The sequence below is a fragment of the Pelodiscus sinensis genome, chromosome 3 (genome assembly GCF_049634645.1).
Source record: "Pelodiscus sinensis isolate JC-2024 chromosome 3, ASM4963464v1, whole genome shotgun sequence".
Classification (NCBI taxonomy): Eukaryota; Metazoa; Chordata; order Testudines; family Trionychidae; genus Pelodiscus; species Pelodiscus sinensis.
The window spans coordinates 144,460,184-144,475,303 of record NC_134713.1 but is presented as its reverse complement, the minus strand read 5'-3'; the positions used below and the strand labels follow the sequence as shown (position 1 = coordinate 144,475,303).

The 15,120-nt window shown below is 46.6% G+C and overlaps 1 protein-coding gene across 2 annotated transcripts in view; it reads left to right on the top strand.

The window, feature by feature from the left end:
* The window catches only part of PPP1R21 (protein phosphatase 1 regulatory subunit 21), an 89,876-nt gene that overhangs the window by 18,763 nt on the left and 55,993 nt on the right, over positions 1-15,120 (top strand). For both annotated transcript variants that reach the window (XM_006129256.4, XM_014576629.3), the window contains exons 4-7: positions 1,362-1,463; positions 3,501-3,665; positions 3,774-3,832; positions 4,778-4,872. In XM_006129256.4, coding sequence (XP_006129318.1) covers positions 1,362-1,463; positions 3,501-3,665; positions 3,774-3,832; positions 4,778-4,872 — 421 coding nt within the window. The remainder of the gene's footprint in view (positions 1-1,361; positions 1,464-3,500; positions 3,666-3,773; positions 3,833-4,777; positions 4,873-15,120) is intronic.

Sequence of the window (15,120 nt, the reverse complement as noted above, 5' to 3'; positions counted from 1 at the left end):
CCACATCTTTAATACTGTGTACAGATGTGCTCTCTTCATCTCAAGAATGGTATATTGTCATTGGAAAAAGTTCAGAAAAGGGGAAGAAAAATGATTAGGGGTTTGGAATGGGTGCCATATGAAGGGATATTAAAAAGACTTGGACTTTTCAGCTTAGAAAAGAGGGGACTAAAAGGAGATATGATAGAGGTCTATAAAATCATGACTGGTATGGAAAAAGCGAATATGGAAAAGTTATTTACTTATTCCCACAATATAAGAACTACGGGTCACCAAATGAAATGAATAGGCAGTAGATTTAAAACAAACGGAAGTTTTTCTTCACTCAGTGCACAGTCAACCTGTGGAACTCCTTGCCAGAGGATGTGGTGAAGGCTAGAACTTTAACAGAGTTCACAAAAGAGCTAGATAGATTCATGGAGGTTAGGTCCACCAATTGCTATTAGCTAGGATGGGTAGGAATGATGTCTCTAGCCTCTGTTTCTCTGGAGGTGGGTAACAGGAGGGATCACGTGAGGATTACCTGTTGCACGGCTACTCAACTTTGGAAGCCCAGGGGGCCATGATGATACTCCCAGCACATGCCGAGGGCTGCAACTTAAGTTTGGTTGCATGTATATGCAAGTATAAAAGCAAATAGCTTCTTTCATACCGGCGGACATGAATACAAAGGTTAAGCCTTAAACTGTGGCGTCGGCCCCAAATGTAGCTGTTGTGAGCCAGTCAGCACCTCTCAGGCTCTGCCCACAAGGCTAAGCAGCCAGCACTTCCCACAGTGCCCCGACGCTCTTAGCACCTTCTCTTGGGGGGCTAGAAACGCCAACACCCTGTACCCATCTGTTCCAGCCAGCCTGTCCGTTTGTGTCTTTCATTGCTCACCCTGCCTAGGAGATGACCCACCATTGTGCAGTGTGTTCCCTGTGGAGGCCATGTTCAAAGGATCCCACCCGTGGGCCATGTGTTAAGTCCTGCGTAAACTTAAACTGCACTGCGGGCCGCAAACAAACAGGTCCCATGTGGCCCACGGGCCATGTGTTGAGTAGCCCTGACCTATTGTATTCCCTTCCTTTGGGGCTGGTATTGGCCCCAGACGGGATACCGGGCTGGATGGACCATTGGTCTGACCCAGTGTGGCTGTTCTTATGTTTGTGGACAGAAAAATCCACTTTGTCAGTTGCATCTGCTGAAGTGGGTTTTTTCCCCATGAAAGCTTATGCCCAAATAAATCTGTTGTTCTTTTAAGGTGCCACAGGACCCCTTGTTGTTTTTGTGGATACAGAGTAATACAGCTACCCCTCTGATATTGGGAATTGGTATCCTGTAAAACTTCATTCGATAAATGGAAATATTTTTTTAATCAGAAAAATGGAGAATCTTCATCTCAGTTGACTCAAGAGCAGAAGAGTGTTTTTGATGAAGATCTTCAAAAGAAGATAGAGGAGAATGAACGATTACATATACAAGTGAGTAATTCTCAAATAATGTTTGTACATAGGTTAGAAAGCTGGCTATGTGTGAAGTGCAATGGAGAAAAAGAGGAGCAGAGCATCCTAAACCTGTCTATGTGCTAACTCAAATTTCAGAAGTGGCTTGTGCAAATAGGTGGATTAAATTGACATTTTTAATAGGGAGGTTAGATATTTTTCTTAGTAATCATGTAGCCGCAACAGTTTTTTAGCAGTTACATGGTTATTAAAATACACCTCCCAGGTGTGGAGCCAGCAGCCAGTGCACTGATAGCTCCACTCCCAGGGAGCTTTCTTCCACCCCACGCTGCTGCCTCTGTATCAGAGCTGGTCTGTGAGGGGAGCCGGTTTAAAAATCACACTCCTTGTGGACGGGGGCTGCTCTGTGGGATGCCAGAACAGCCCCTATCTGTGGGGAGCTTGGGTCCCCCAGCGGATGGGGGCAGTAGACGAGAGCCGGTTTTTGGTATTTTTAAATAAATTACCAAAATAATTGAAACTGGTGTGATTATGTAGTGTTAGTTTGATAAATGGAGAATTTTGCAGAATTTTAATTTTTTATTTTTTATTTTATTTTTTTTGGTATAGAATTCCTCCATGAGTATTTGAAGCTGCTGCATTCTTAATAGTGTTACAGTTAGGGATGTTAGGAGTTTAGCCGATTAACCAGTTAATGCATAAGCTGGTGCTTGTCGCTTAATGTTATCAGTTAATGTTATTTGTTAAACTCTGCCCCTCTCCCAGGGTGGCTTCGCTGAAGACTGCAGTATGAAACTTATTTAAGCTTTATACAGCAGAGCCTGCAGCATGTGTAATTGATAAGATTTTTAGGAGTTACACGGTTACCTTATTAAATGACTTTTAACATCCCTAGTTACAATATGACAGTGTTCCAAGATTTATAGTGATAGAAATGTAGCCGTGTTAGTCTGGGGTAGCTGAAGCAAAATGCAGGACAATGTAGCACTTTAAAGACTAACAAGATGGTTTATTAGATGATGAGCTTTCGTGGGCCATACCCACTTCCTCAGATCAAATAGTGGAAGAAAATAGTCACAACCATATATACCAAAGGATACAATTAAAAAAAATGAACACAGCGGGATGCAGGGGGGGTGGAGGAGGAAGGAAGGTAAGTGTCTGTGAATTGACGATATTAGAGGTGGGGAGAGTGGGATGTTTGTGAGTTAATGGTATTAGAGGTGATAATTGGGAAAGCTATCTTGATAATGTGTAAGATAGTTCAAGTATTTGTTCAATCCTCTTTGGAGAGTGAATTTTAACATGAATGACAGTTCAGAGGATTCCCTTTCAAGTGCAGATGTAAAAGGTCTTTGTAGCAGAATGCAGGTGGTTAAGTCATTGAGAGAGTGTCCTTTCTGGTTAAAATGGCAAGAAACTGTTTTTTCTTTGTGATCTTGTCTGATATCTGTTTTGTGGGCATTAATCCTTTGGCGAAGTGTCTGAGATGTTTGTCCAATGTACATAGCAGACGGACACTTTCGGCACATGATAGCATAGATTATATTTCTGGATGCGCAGGAATATGTGTTCTTGATCCCCACCTCTAATATCGTCAATTCACAGACATTTACCTTCCTTCCTCCTCCCCCCCCCCCCCCCCGCATCCCCCTTCTGTTCTGAAATGTGATTTGTCCTTTTCATATGTGTTCATTTTTTTAAATTGTATCCTTTGGTATATATGGTTGTGACTATTTTCTTCCACTATTTGATCTGAAGAAGTGGGTCTGGCCCACGAAAGCTCATCATCTAATAAACCATCTTGATAGTCTTTAAAGTGCTACATTGTCCTGCATTTTGCTCCAAGATTTATAGTACTCCTCATGAGGCAATCTGATACTATGTTGGTGAGCATACTAAATAACTGCATAAAATAAAGCAGATGGGAACCGATAGCTTGTAAAAGTTTGCCTTCACTAGTAGGAATCTATGGTATCCATATGAATAGACATAATTATGGTATTGGATTAAAAGGAGCATTTCAAATGAGACAATTCTTTCTCTCATTTGTAGTTCTTTGAAGCAGATGAGCAGCACAAACGTTTGGAAGCTGAGCTGACAAATAGACTTCAGGTTTTGGAAACAGACGCTGCCCAGCATCAAGCAGTGGTGGATGATTTAACCCGGAAATACATCGATACCATAGAAAAACTGCAGAATGATAAAACCAAATTAGAAGTAAGTTTTACTATTGTACTTAGTAAAATGCCTACAAAGTTTTGGAAATAAAACATTTTTGCATGAATTAGTACTTACGTTGTAGGGTTCTGTTCTTTTTGCATAAAGATCAAGTCTCAGACACTAGCAAGAGAGGCCAAGGAATGTAGATTTCGAGCAGAAGAATGGTAAGTTCTTATATGATTAAAATATGTTTATTTTTCTTAAAATAAACTAACCGGAGAATGACGGCTTTAGGTATGCAGAGCAATCTTATGCAGCCATATAAACTCATTCTGGTAAATTCCTAACAGTAGTACATTCAACAGTAGTATCAAGGCCACTTTCATTTTATCTAGCAAAAGGAAATAAATTTGATCTCATCTCTACATGTTGATCAGCTACTGTGTTCTCGTGGAGATCTCTTTATCTCCCATTAGTATCTGACAAGGCAGCAGCTTTTGTACATGTTAAAATCCTGTTAGGCCAAGCTCTTTAGGTTTGGTATTCTTTTGTAGGCAAGACTGTTACATACTTGTGAAAATTTGTGGAAGTTTTATTTTAGTAGGGTATTGTAATCTTAGAAGAGACACTTACCTGAAAATGTTGTAACTCATAGTTGCAATTAACGCATAGAAATAATTTAACTGAAGTAAGTTATTGGTGTCGGGTGTGTGCAATGTCTGAGAGTCTTTTACTGTATAGTATCTACAAGATAAACTCTGATCCTTACTGCCTTGCTTTTATAAAGGTGTATGTAATGAATAGCTTAAAAATAATTTTAAAGATTTCTTTGACAATGAATTGACCCTTAGAAAGCAATGTGGTATTCAGCCCTTTGGCTTTCTTTGTGCTTCTCATTGTATTGGGAGAGGAAAATAAACAGCTTGAAAATTCTAATGGCTATAAATGTCAAAGTCCTACTCTGCCTTCTCCTGTATCTCCTTACTCGTATTGCGCTCTCTCTCTCTCTCTCCCTCTCCCTTCCCCCCTCTCCTTCCCCCTCTCTCCCCACAGCAACTGTTTAACAAAAATGTGGTCAGTATTTGCTGACTACAGGTTATAGTATAATTGAGATGTTATTGATTTACTTAAACAAGGTTTGTAAATGCTATCTTGGTTTTCCTATCCAGCCAGCAGCAGTTAAAGAACCTTCATGAAGATTTGGGTAGACGATTGGATGACTCTTTATCCATAATCAATGAAAAAGTACCTTTCAATGACACAAGTAGGTATTTCATTGATATTTTCCCCCGTAATATTCAGTCTTAATTTGAACATTCATGTGTAGAAAGTAAAAGTGACCCCCTCCCCTTGTAAACTAACAGATATTAGGCACAAAAAACACAGGCAGCTGAACTGTCTCTCGTTATAGCTATTTATAGTGGCGCATTAATGATGCTCATCAATGTAATGATTAGTTAACACTTCTGTTCTAGCACAGTGGTCTTTAAATATATATGTCACTAGTTGCATGGTAAATACAACTTAAAACTCTGTAGAGCATGGGTTGGCAATGTGAGCCATATATGGCTTGTGGCTCGAGCTCAGCCTCCTGTCACTCAAGGCTGCCACCCCCCCGCAACGGAGAGCCCGCACTGGCAATCCAGCATCATGCCCCTCTCAAGATTGGAGCCAGTACCAGCTTCTTTTGGGTGGAGGAAGGAAGCCCGAAGGTTCTGTGCTGGATCCAGCTTGCAGGGAAGCATGTGCTGCTCCTCCCCTCCTCTCCCCACAGCAACTCACGTGCTTCCTTATCCACCTTACCTTCCCCCGTGCTCCAGGGAGGTGGGACACGGGAGCTACATGGCCTCCCTCTGCCTGGTGATCACCAGAGAAAGTGTACTTGGCTGCACAGGATATGGTGGTGATGCACATTGAGCACTGGGGGGGGGCAGGGTGGCTAAAATGGTCTTTGAGGACGAGGAGCCGCTGGATTTCCTAAAGGAGTGGTAGATGTGCTTCTTCCAGCACTGCCTGCAAATACTGCTCAAGAGATACTCATGCCAGGTGACCAGCGGGTACTTGCGGAGCTGCTCCTGCCCCCTCTCCTTTGGCCAGACACCCACCCACAGCCTGTTCCTGCCCCCTTGCTCCTGACACATCCCCAGCTTGCTCCTGCCTCCTCCCCCGCAGCCAGACACTTACCCTAGCTTGCTCCTGTACCCTACCTCCCACTCAGATTCTGCACCCCCATCCTTATGCCACTCACTAGCAGCCCTGTTCCGCACACTGGATCCCCCATTTTTTGCTCCACCCCAGAGCCTAAGGGTGGCCCACAGGAGTTAATCTGGCCTGAGGCCTTGAATCTCAGTCCTCCTCTCTCCCTCCCCCCATGGGGCTGGAGTGCCAGAGAAGTGAGGTGTCTCAGATGGGGCCACATCAGTGAGGGTTGGGAAGTTTTGGAAGGGTAGTTTTTTTTGCTTCCCACTTGTGTGGTCCCCCACTGATTTTTCTATTCCCCATTCCTTCCATAAATAAAGACAATGTTAAAACCTTTTGTGTTAGACATCATATTTTACTTTATTTAAAAATAAAGCCAGGCCAACAAGTCCCCAATTGGGGTCCAGCCCCCATCTGACTACAGCATCCCCCATGCACCAGCCCTGAGCTTGTCATATACCTTAACCTCCTGCACCCCCACATCTCCAGTCCTTTGCCACAGCACTCCTGCACCACTATATACCCCAAACCCCTGCTCTAAGTCCCTCATACATCCCAACCCTGCACCCCCACATACCCAGCCCCTTGCCATAAGATTGACAGAAGACAGCCTGAATGTGTGCGTGAAGTTGGATTTGACCAGTTATGGTGTAAACTTCAAAAAAATGTGCAAAAACATGCAGCAGCAGAAGTCTCATTAAATAAAGTGCACAGTCAACCTGTGGAACTCCTTGCCTGAAGAGGCTGTGAAGGCTAGGACTATAACAGGGTTTAAAAGAGAACTAGATAAATTCATGAAGGTTAAGTCCATAAATGGCTATTAGCCAGTATGGGTAAAGAATGGTGTCCCCAGCCTGTTTGTCAGAGGGTGGAGATGGATGGCAGGAGAGAGATGGCTTGATTCAATTCACTCCCTCTGGGGCACCTGGCATTGGCCACTGTTGGCAGACAGGGTACTGGACTGGATGGACCTTTGGTCTAACCCAGTATGGCTGTTCTTAAAGTCCTTGAGTACGATGTTTCATTTATGCTATTATTAATCATTCTGTCAATTACCAGTAATATTAAGATGCATATTTTCGGTCATGCAAATGGGCATTCTTATAGGTCTCTTTGTTGACCACTTGGTCTGAATTTTGATGTAGTTTAGCTCTTTGGTTTGAAAAGGTTGCTGACTCCTGCTATAGACGGTGTCTTAAATTCTCCTGTAACCTACCATCTGATCAACTTAATTTGAACAAAAGCGACAAGGAGTCCTGTGGCACCTTATAGACTAACTGAAGCGTAGGAGCATAAGCTTTCGTGGGCAAAGACCCACTTCGTCAGATGCATGTAGTGGAAATTTCCAGCATGAGGTTGATAGATTTCCACTCCATATGGCTAAATGCAGTGCCTTGCATGGTGTCAAGTATCAGAGGGATAGCCGTGTTAGTCTGAAGGTGCCACAGGACTCCTCGTCGCTTTTGCAGATTCAGACTAACATGGCTATCCCTCTGATACTTGACACCATGCAAGGCACTGCGTTTAGCCGTATGGAGTGGAAATCTATCAACCTCATGCTGGAAATTTCCACTACATGCATCTGACGAAGTGGGTCTTTGCCCACGAAAGCTTATGCTCCTATGCTTCAGTTAGTCTGTAAGGTGCCACAGGACTCCTCGTCACTTTTGCAGATTCAGACTAACACGGCTATCCCTCTGATACTTAATTTGAGCAGAATAATAGAAAAAGACAGGCTAATTCTGTTGGATAATTCTGTTGTCTATGGGAACGCGTTGGTAAATTATCTAAGAGGATTCTCTCTGGCAAGGAGAATACAGTTGTTAACATGGGTTATTTCTTAGATGGGAGGAGTACTACCTGGAAAAAAATGTCAGTGCCAAGTTTCTCAAATGTCCTGGCTCAAGGATCCCACATAGCAGCTCAATGCAGTGGTAGTGGGCAGTTTCTCAGCATCCATCACTCACAACGATCATGCTAAGCAACCTCTTTTCCAAAACTAACATGCCAGTCCTTAATAACAGAATAAGTGAAATACACAGAAGTAACAAAAGCTTCAGAGGGGTAGCCGAATTAGTTTGTAACAGGACTAATGGTACAAACTAATGGTGCTTATCAGCCTCTTGTAACTATTTAGTCTTTAAGATGCTACTAGACTATTTGTTTAAGTTTTTCCTGTTACAGATTAACTCGGCTACCCCTCTGAAGCTTGTCTACTCACTGTCATTTTTTTTCTTCCTTCCCTTTCCCCTCCCCCCCCCTTTCTCCCTCTCCCCTCCTCCTCCTTCCCTTATTTATTCTTGGATCTGGACTTCCAACACTCCTGTCATCTGAAGAAGTGGGTTGTGCCCACGAAAGCTCATGATACCATCTTCATGTTTTGTTAGTCTAATAGCAAGACTATTTGTTATTTTTTACAGAAGCAGCAGTTGTAAATGTAGTTGTAAACTGAATTCTGCTTATTGCAAATAAGATTCCTCAGAGTCTCTAGCATTTCCAGGAGTGGGTTTCTTCCTTGCCCACATGAGGGTGGAAACAGTTATGCCAACTGAACCTGGACAGGACAGCTGTAGGATTACATTACTCTCTTGAAACTACCCAAACTTTTCTGCCTCCAGTGGAGCAAATAGTAGGAAGCAGACCTCAGTTTGTGGCAGAGCCTTTTTCCTTTTAAGATGGCTTCACAACTAGACCTTTTATCCCTTCATGTCCAGATATTTAGCCTGTCTCTCTACAGAAAAAATATTTTGGAATTTTTACATGGAATTTGATCTGAGTTGGCTTGCCCATTCTCTTCCCTTCTGCCCAGCTGCTGCAGTGACCAAAAAGAAAAAGGACAGGGTGAGGTTCAGAAAGTGCTTTGCTTAGCTTCTGCATCTCTCCTGTAGCTTCATGCTAAAGGGCAGTTGGCATGCTTTTGCTAGGCTTCCCAGCAGAAGTGACAGAGCCCAAGCAATCAGAAGTCAGAATTGTCCTACAATGTTTTTGAAGATTATCATCCCACCCAAGGTCACATATGGCCTAATTCACAAAGTACTACTTGAGAAGGCAGCAGGAGACCCTGCCTTGAGTAGGCAGCAGATTTTGATGTGGTTGAAAAGACTAAGAAGGAGAAGCAGCAGCAGTAACGGAATTGCATTGAAGGACTTTTGCCTGCCTTTTGAACTATCATCCATGATGGAACAAGTAATGGATTTAGTAAAGTTAGCTTGGCAACTTGTGAAGTCAGGATATTTAGAATCCAGGCTCTCGGGCTCTGGGCCAACCTTGTGGAAGATTTGCTGAGGAATGGTGACCTGGCTCCCCTACAGCTGTGTTTGAGCTGCCACTGTTGAGTGGGGTACTTGAAGATGGGAGTCCTTGCTTCCAGGATCCCCTGAACTTGTCAGGGAACATAGTTTGCTTTGGAAATACCGAAACATTCCCTCAGCAGGGACATTTTGGTGTTTCTGTAAAGAAATATTTTACAAAAAATAATTTCCCGCAAAATATTTCAAAGTTTTTGGCCTTTTTAGCCTGATTTTAGGGAAATATTTTTCCAGAACCTCACACATTTTTTTTTCTGAGGCAATATTTACTTTTCTGCCCCCTTTATTGCTTTTTCACCATCTCATTGCTCTTCAAAAACAGTTCTGTCCTTGCTTTCCTATGTCAGTGTTGTCTAAGCTGAAATCAGTTGTTGCTGTCTTTTAATGTTTGGATGAGAGATACGTTTGTCATGCAGTTCTCCAACACATGCATGTTCTTTTTTTCCTGTGTTCTGAGAGATTTTTGCTGGTTGGGCTGCCTAAATGTGACAGTAAGCCTCCAAGGGGAGCTTAGATTATTTCTCTCTTTTCATGAGATTAGGAGTGCAGTAATTTTAGATTCAATTCTTGCTCTTCAAAACAAACAAATGTGACCTAAATACCCTGCATGACAGTTCCTCCTATTTATCATCAGCAAAAAATGAACAAGTTTGTCAAGTATAAATGATATTAAAAAGTGTGTAAGTTGATTTGAAACACATTATTCTTTCCAATTAACCTAAAAGTATGGATCTCGTCAACTAACCTAAAATGAATGTAGATTTAAAATGCTAGTACATGGCCAAATCTGTCTAAAATGTAAGATGTTTTCTAGCTTAAAATACTATTATTCCTGAAGAAGTGAACCCAAACCAGATTGAGGCACACTTGCAATTTAGTGATCATCTTATCTAGAATAGCATGTACTACCATAAAAACAAAGACAGGTCCTCTGGCACCTTAAAACTAACAGATTTATTAGGACATAAGCTTTTGTGGGTAAAACCCACTTCATCAGATGAATTGGAGTGGAAGTTATAGAAGCAGCGTTATATATAAGGAAGAGGTTGCTTGTGTAAATTAAGCTAATCAAGGGGGAATTGCCTTTGTAATGTATTAACCAGTTGAGGTCCTTATTCAGTCATTAAGTTGGTAGTCTTGAATTTGCAAATGAATTCCAGTTAAGATGTCTCCCTTTGTAACTGGTTTTGAAATTCTTTTGTAGAAGAAGGATCCTCCTTCTTTGAGTAATTGCTCATGTCCATTCTATGTAAGTGTGTGCGTGCTGCACGCACGTGTCATCAAAAGACTTTCCCTTGGCAGTTCTTGTTGGGCCAGCAGGAAAGCCCCCTGGAGTGGTGCTGGTATATTAACTAATTATACCTCTGCTGGTCCTCCGCCCCCTCAGTTCCTTCTTACTGCTTGTGACTGTTCTTTGGAACATGCTTTGAAAGTGCCTCTTACCAGTTCTCTCTCCTTGTTCTAGTAGTTAAAGTTTTACAGTTGATTGTTCGTATCTAGGTTTTTAGTAGCTATTAAGTGTTATACTTTGTGTTAAGGACCCAGGCGAGGGGCTTACTTTCCATCCCTGGTGCATCCCGTGGGGCCTTCCCCGGGCCCCAAGGCTTCAAGCCCTGGGAGAAGTGCCAGAAGCTTATGCCCTGCAGAAACCCTCATGCAGCCTGCCTTAAGTGCCTTGAAGTGGCCTTCAAGCCACGCACCAAGCAAGTGGCCACAGCCACTCATGTTCCTCCTCCGCATCGGTCACAGTCCCTGGCAGGGGCCGGTCTCTCTCTTGAGGCACGTGCCCTCTGTGCACGCTCAAGTGGGGCACGTGGCACTCTAGTCTGTGCCGAGACACCAGCCCGGCAGGGGTCTTCCTGGAGACCTCCACTCCAGATACCTTTGAGGCAGCAAGAGACTTGATCATGCTGACCTCTTCCCTGGCCTCAATACCAGATCCAGCCAAGGAGCGTGGGTACAGACAGCACCACCCCACGGTATCGGCATCTAGCGCCCCGGCTCTGGAAGCAAGAGAGCTTCACCGCCCTGCCCTGGTACCAGCAGCTTTGGCCCTGGTCCTGGGTCACTGCTTCCTAGCCTCAGCTCCAGCTGCAGGACCCACCTCCTCTCATGCACCAGCACCAATCCTGAAGTTTGCACTGGCACAAGGCCCTTGGTTGGCACCGACTACAGCATCAGGTCCTGCGACTGCCGGCCATTCTCCATCAGGCACACTGCCACCGGCCATGCCCCCCCCCCCCCTCCTTGGCACTGGGGGAAATGGAGTCAATGAACACTCCAACCGGGAGGTCACCAGCTGCGACTGCCACTGCAGCACCATGGTTGACATTGGAGTATTTGACAGACTCCGAGGTGAAATCGATCTGGTCATCCGGGGGTTCCAGGTCTCGATCCAGGCATCGGTCATATTCTCGCCGTTATTCGTGGCACTGCAGCACCTCGATGCATCACCAGCAGCAGCAATGGCCTCAGCCTACACCAGTACTGATGTTATAGCAGCTATGGCCACCACAAATGCAGGCCCCAATTCATTAGCCTTTCTGGACCCCCTGGGTCTACCACCAGAGCCAGGGTGTGGGCCCCTCAAGACTGGAGTTAGTTTTCTCAGGGCCAAGGGCTCTTCCTTCGGCAACCCTACTAACCCACTCTCCAGCGTTGGGCCCGTGTCTTCCCCCAGGCCAGACTTTTCCAGATCCCCGTCAGAAACAAGGCTCCTCCCCCATCACTCAGCCCTCTGCCGTGGCCTCTTCTGCGGCCTCACAGGCCCCCTTGCAAGCCCATGATCCGGAGGCAGTGGGGCATGGAAGGGTCCTCGTCCTCCTCACCAGATGAGGTACTTGGTGGCTTTCTTCCTTCAGTGCCATCCATGGACTCAAGGTCCCATCAGGAACTCCTTCGCCACCTGGCTCAGGCTGGGAGTACAGACAGAGGGTGTCAAAAGATTCAGACCCTACTGTCAACATCCTGCAACCCGACACCCCTACCAGAGTGGCCTTACCAATCAATAAGACTGTGACCAAAATTACAAAGACACTCTGGCAAATCCCACCGTTTATCCTGCCAACAGAAAAAAGTCAAGTGGCGTTACTTCGTGTCACATGAGGGGAACAAATCCCACCTGCTTCCAGGATTCCTGGTTGTTCAGATGGTGAACCAGAGGGAGAGGCAGGGCCAGCCTGGCGCTACCCGTAAGAGCAGGGATGCCAAGAAAATGGACCTCTTGACCACAAAGGCCTGTGCATCCAGGGGCCTCCAACTTTGCATAGCGAACCAGCAGGTTTTGCTAAGCTGCTATGCATATAACAGTTAGGCGGCCATGGACAAATGCACTGAGCTGGTTCCTAGGGACTCTTGGTCTGAGTTTGGAGCCCTCGTGGAAGAAGGCAGGGTGATCTCTTGGGCCACCTTCTGAGCCACTTAGGACGCAGTGGCCCGGAAGGTACCTTCACTAAGGCCACGGGGCTGGCTTTGTGTCGCAGCTTTTGACTGCAGGTGTCTGGAGCACCCCGTGAGCTTCAGACCACTATTCAGTACTTCCTGTTTGAGGGTCTATCCTTTTTTTTTCAGAGCAGATCGACCATTGCCTGCTTGGTCTCAAGGATACCCGGGTCACCTTAAAGTCCCTGGGGATCCATACCCAATGCTGTTCCCTGTCAGGCAGGAATGCGCATAGGCCCTCTCAACAGGGCACCTGCCCTGACTTCTGCTGCTGTAGAAGGAGAAATAGTAATGGGAGGAATGGCAGATACCGGTCCTGACTGGCCCCAGACCTGGGTCAGGGCCCATCCAATAAGCCCTCACGGCCTCACCAAGGTTTTGAGGGTACGCCTGAGGACTGCTTACCAGTCTCACCTCTTCCATTCACGGACTACCTATTCCCTTTCTGCTGAGTCTGGGAATCTATTACCTCAGAACATTGGGTTCTGGAAATGGTAGGAAGGGGGTACATCGTCCTCTTCCTTTTAATCCCTCCCTCCCACCCCTCTGGCCCATCCCTCTTCAGAGATGCCTCTCGCAAGCATCTCCTCCAGGAAGAGATTCAGCAGCTCCTAACCGTAAGGGCAGGAACTCAACACCTTCATCGCCAAAGCCAAATTCAAGATGGTGACTCTGGCGTCTGTCATAAGAACCAGGAGTCCTGGAGACTGGTACACTGCCCTTGATTTCAAAGATGCCAACTTACACATTTCTATTGCACCACACCAGAGATGGTTCCTCCACTTTACGGTGGAATAAGATCACTGTCAGTTTATGGCCCTCCCTTTTGGCCTTTCTGCGTCCCCACAAGTGTTCACAAAGTGCATGGCTGTCGTTGCCACAGCCCTGAGAGAGTAGGTTGTCCAGGTGTTCCCTTACTCGGACAACTGGCTTCTCCAAGGCTCTTCTTTGGACAAGATGCTGGCCCACATTGCTCTAGTACAAGAACTTTTTTGGGCGCTGGGGCTGCTCCTGAATGTGGCTAAGTTGACCCTGGTCACCACCCAGGTTATAGATTTTTGTGGGTGCTCAGCTGGACTCTGTTGGCTATAGCCTTCTGTCGAGGGGTGGCCCCCATTCCGGGGTGTGCCGCCCAGGTCTGGGGCATACTTTAGGCCTCCCTGGTCTGGTCTCCAAATTAGACTGTCCCTATCTTAGGGGAAATATGGCCCACTGGCCAAGTCCTTTATACATAGGCTCTGCGGCCTAGTCCTTTACATGATCCCCCACTCGACGAGGGTCTGGGTAGGGGGGCCCAGGTCCTCCCTCTCCACCGGGCGCCAACCCAGGGCCCTATCAGTGGCAGGTGGCTCCCACCACTGGCTCGACAGGGAGTCTTTCCTGAAACTCGCCGAGTCCGCTGGGGCTTTTCCAGCTCCCCGCCATGGGTCACTTCCTTCCCCCTACCCCCGGCTGGCGGTGGTCCCCACCCGGTGTCCGGTGCAGCAGCGGCAGGTGCAGCGCCTGTGTTCAGGGAGGCTGTACGGTGGCTCCAACATTGGAGTCGGGCCTGGCCTGGGCCTGGCAGCGGCAAGATCAGCCGGCCTACCGCGCCTCTCTCGGGCTACAGTGGCTGTGGCTCGGGAGGTTTTGCACTAGCTCCTTCTCCTTCGGAGGTCAGCCCCAGCTGAGCAGTTCTGCAGCCCTTTCTACCTGGGCTGTACTGGGAACTTGCCTAGCAAGGCTGTGGGGGTGGGGCCCTCTCAGCCACCTGGGCCAGGTGAATTCCCTGGGCTTGAGTGCATGGCGGTGCTGCCCCGTCACACTTCTCTTACCAGGTCCTGTTTCCTGGTGATCAAAGCAACTGTCCAGGGCATACAGGTGTTCCTGATGACCATGGCCAGGTCTTGCATGTGCATCCTGGAACTGATGGCCGCATGAATCTACGTCATTCAACATGCCAGGCTTTGCATACACCCACTACAGATGTGGCTCACTTGGGCTCACAACCTGTTCCTCTAGTCTTGGGACAGTCGTGACGCTTCCACCCAACATCCTGTGCTCTCTGGACTGGTGGACCCAGGAGGAGGTGGTCCATGCTGGAGCCCCATTTTCCAGGTCTCTGCCGACCCTTCAGTTGGCGACGGACATAAACTGGTTGGGGAGCTCAACTTAGAGATGTGTGGTCTCAAGGTCAAGGGACAAACTCTCCCTGCATATCAGTGTCAGGGAGCTGAGGGCAGTTTGCCTCACCTGTGTGGCCTTTCTCCCTTGGCTTGGGCAGAACGATTCTCATTCTTTCTGACAATACGTCAGCAGTCTCCTAGATCACCAGGCAGGGAGGAGCCCACTTCCCTCCCCTGTATCAGGAAGCCCGTCAGCTCTGGGAGCTATACATCGGGGCGGATATTCATCCAATTTCCTCTTATCTTCCAGGGTCCCAGAACTCTTTGGCAGATCAGCTGAACAGGTCCTTCCTCAGCCACAAGTGGTCTCTGAGGGGACACGGTCCTCCAGATTTTCCATAGGTGGAAGGGGTTTCCCCTTCTGTACCTGTTTGCCACCTGGCAGAATAGGAAGTGCCC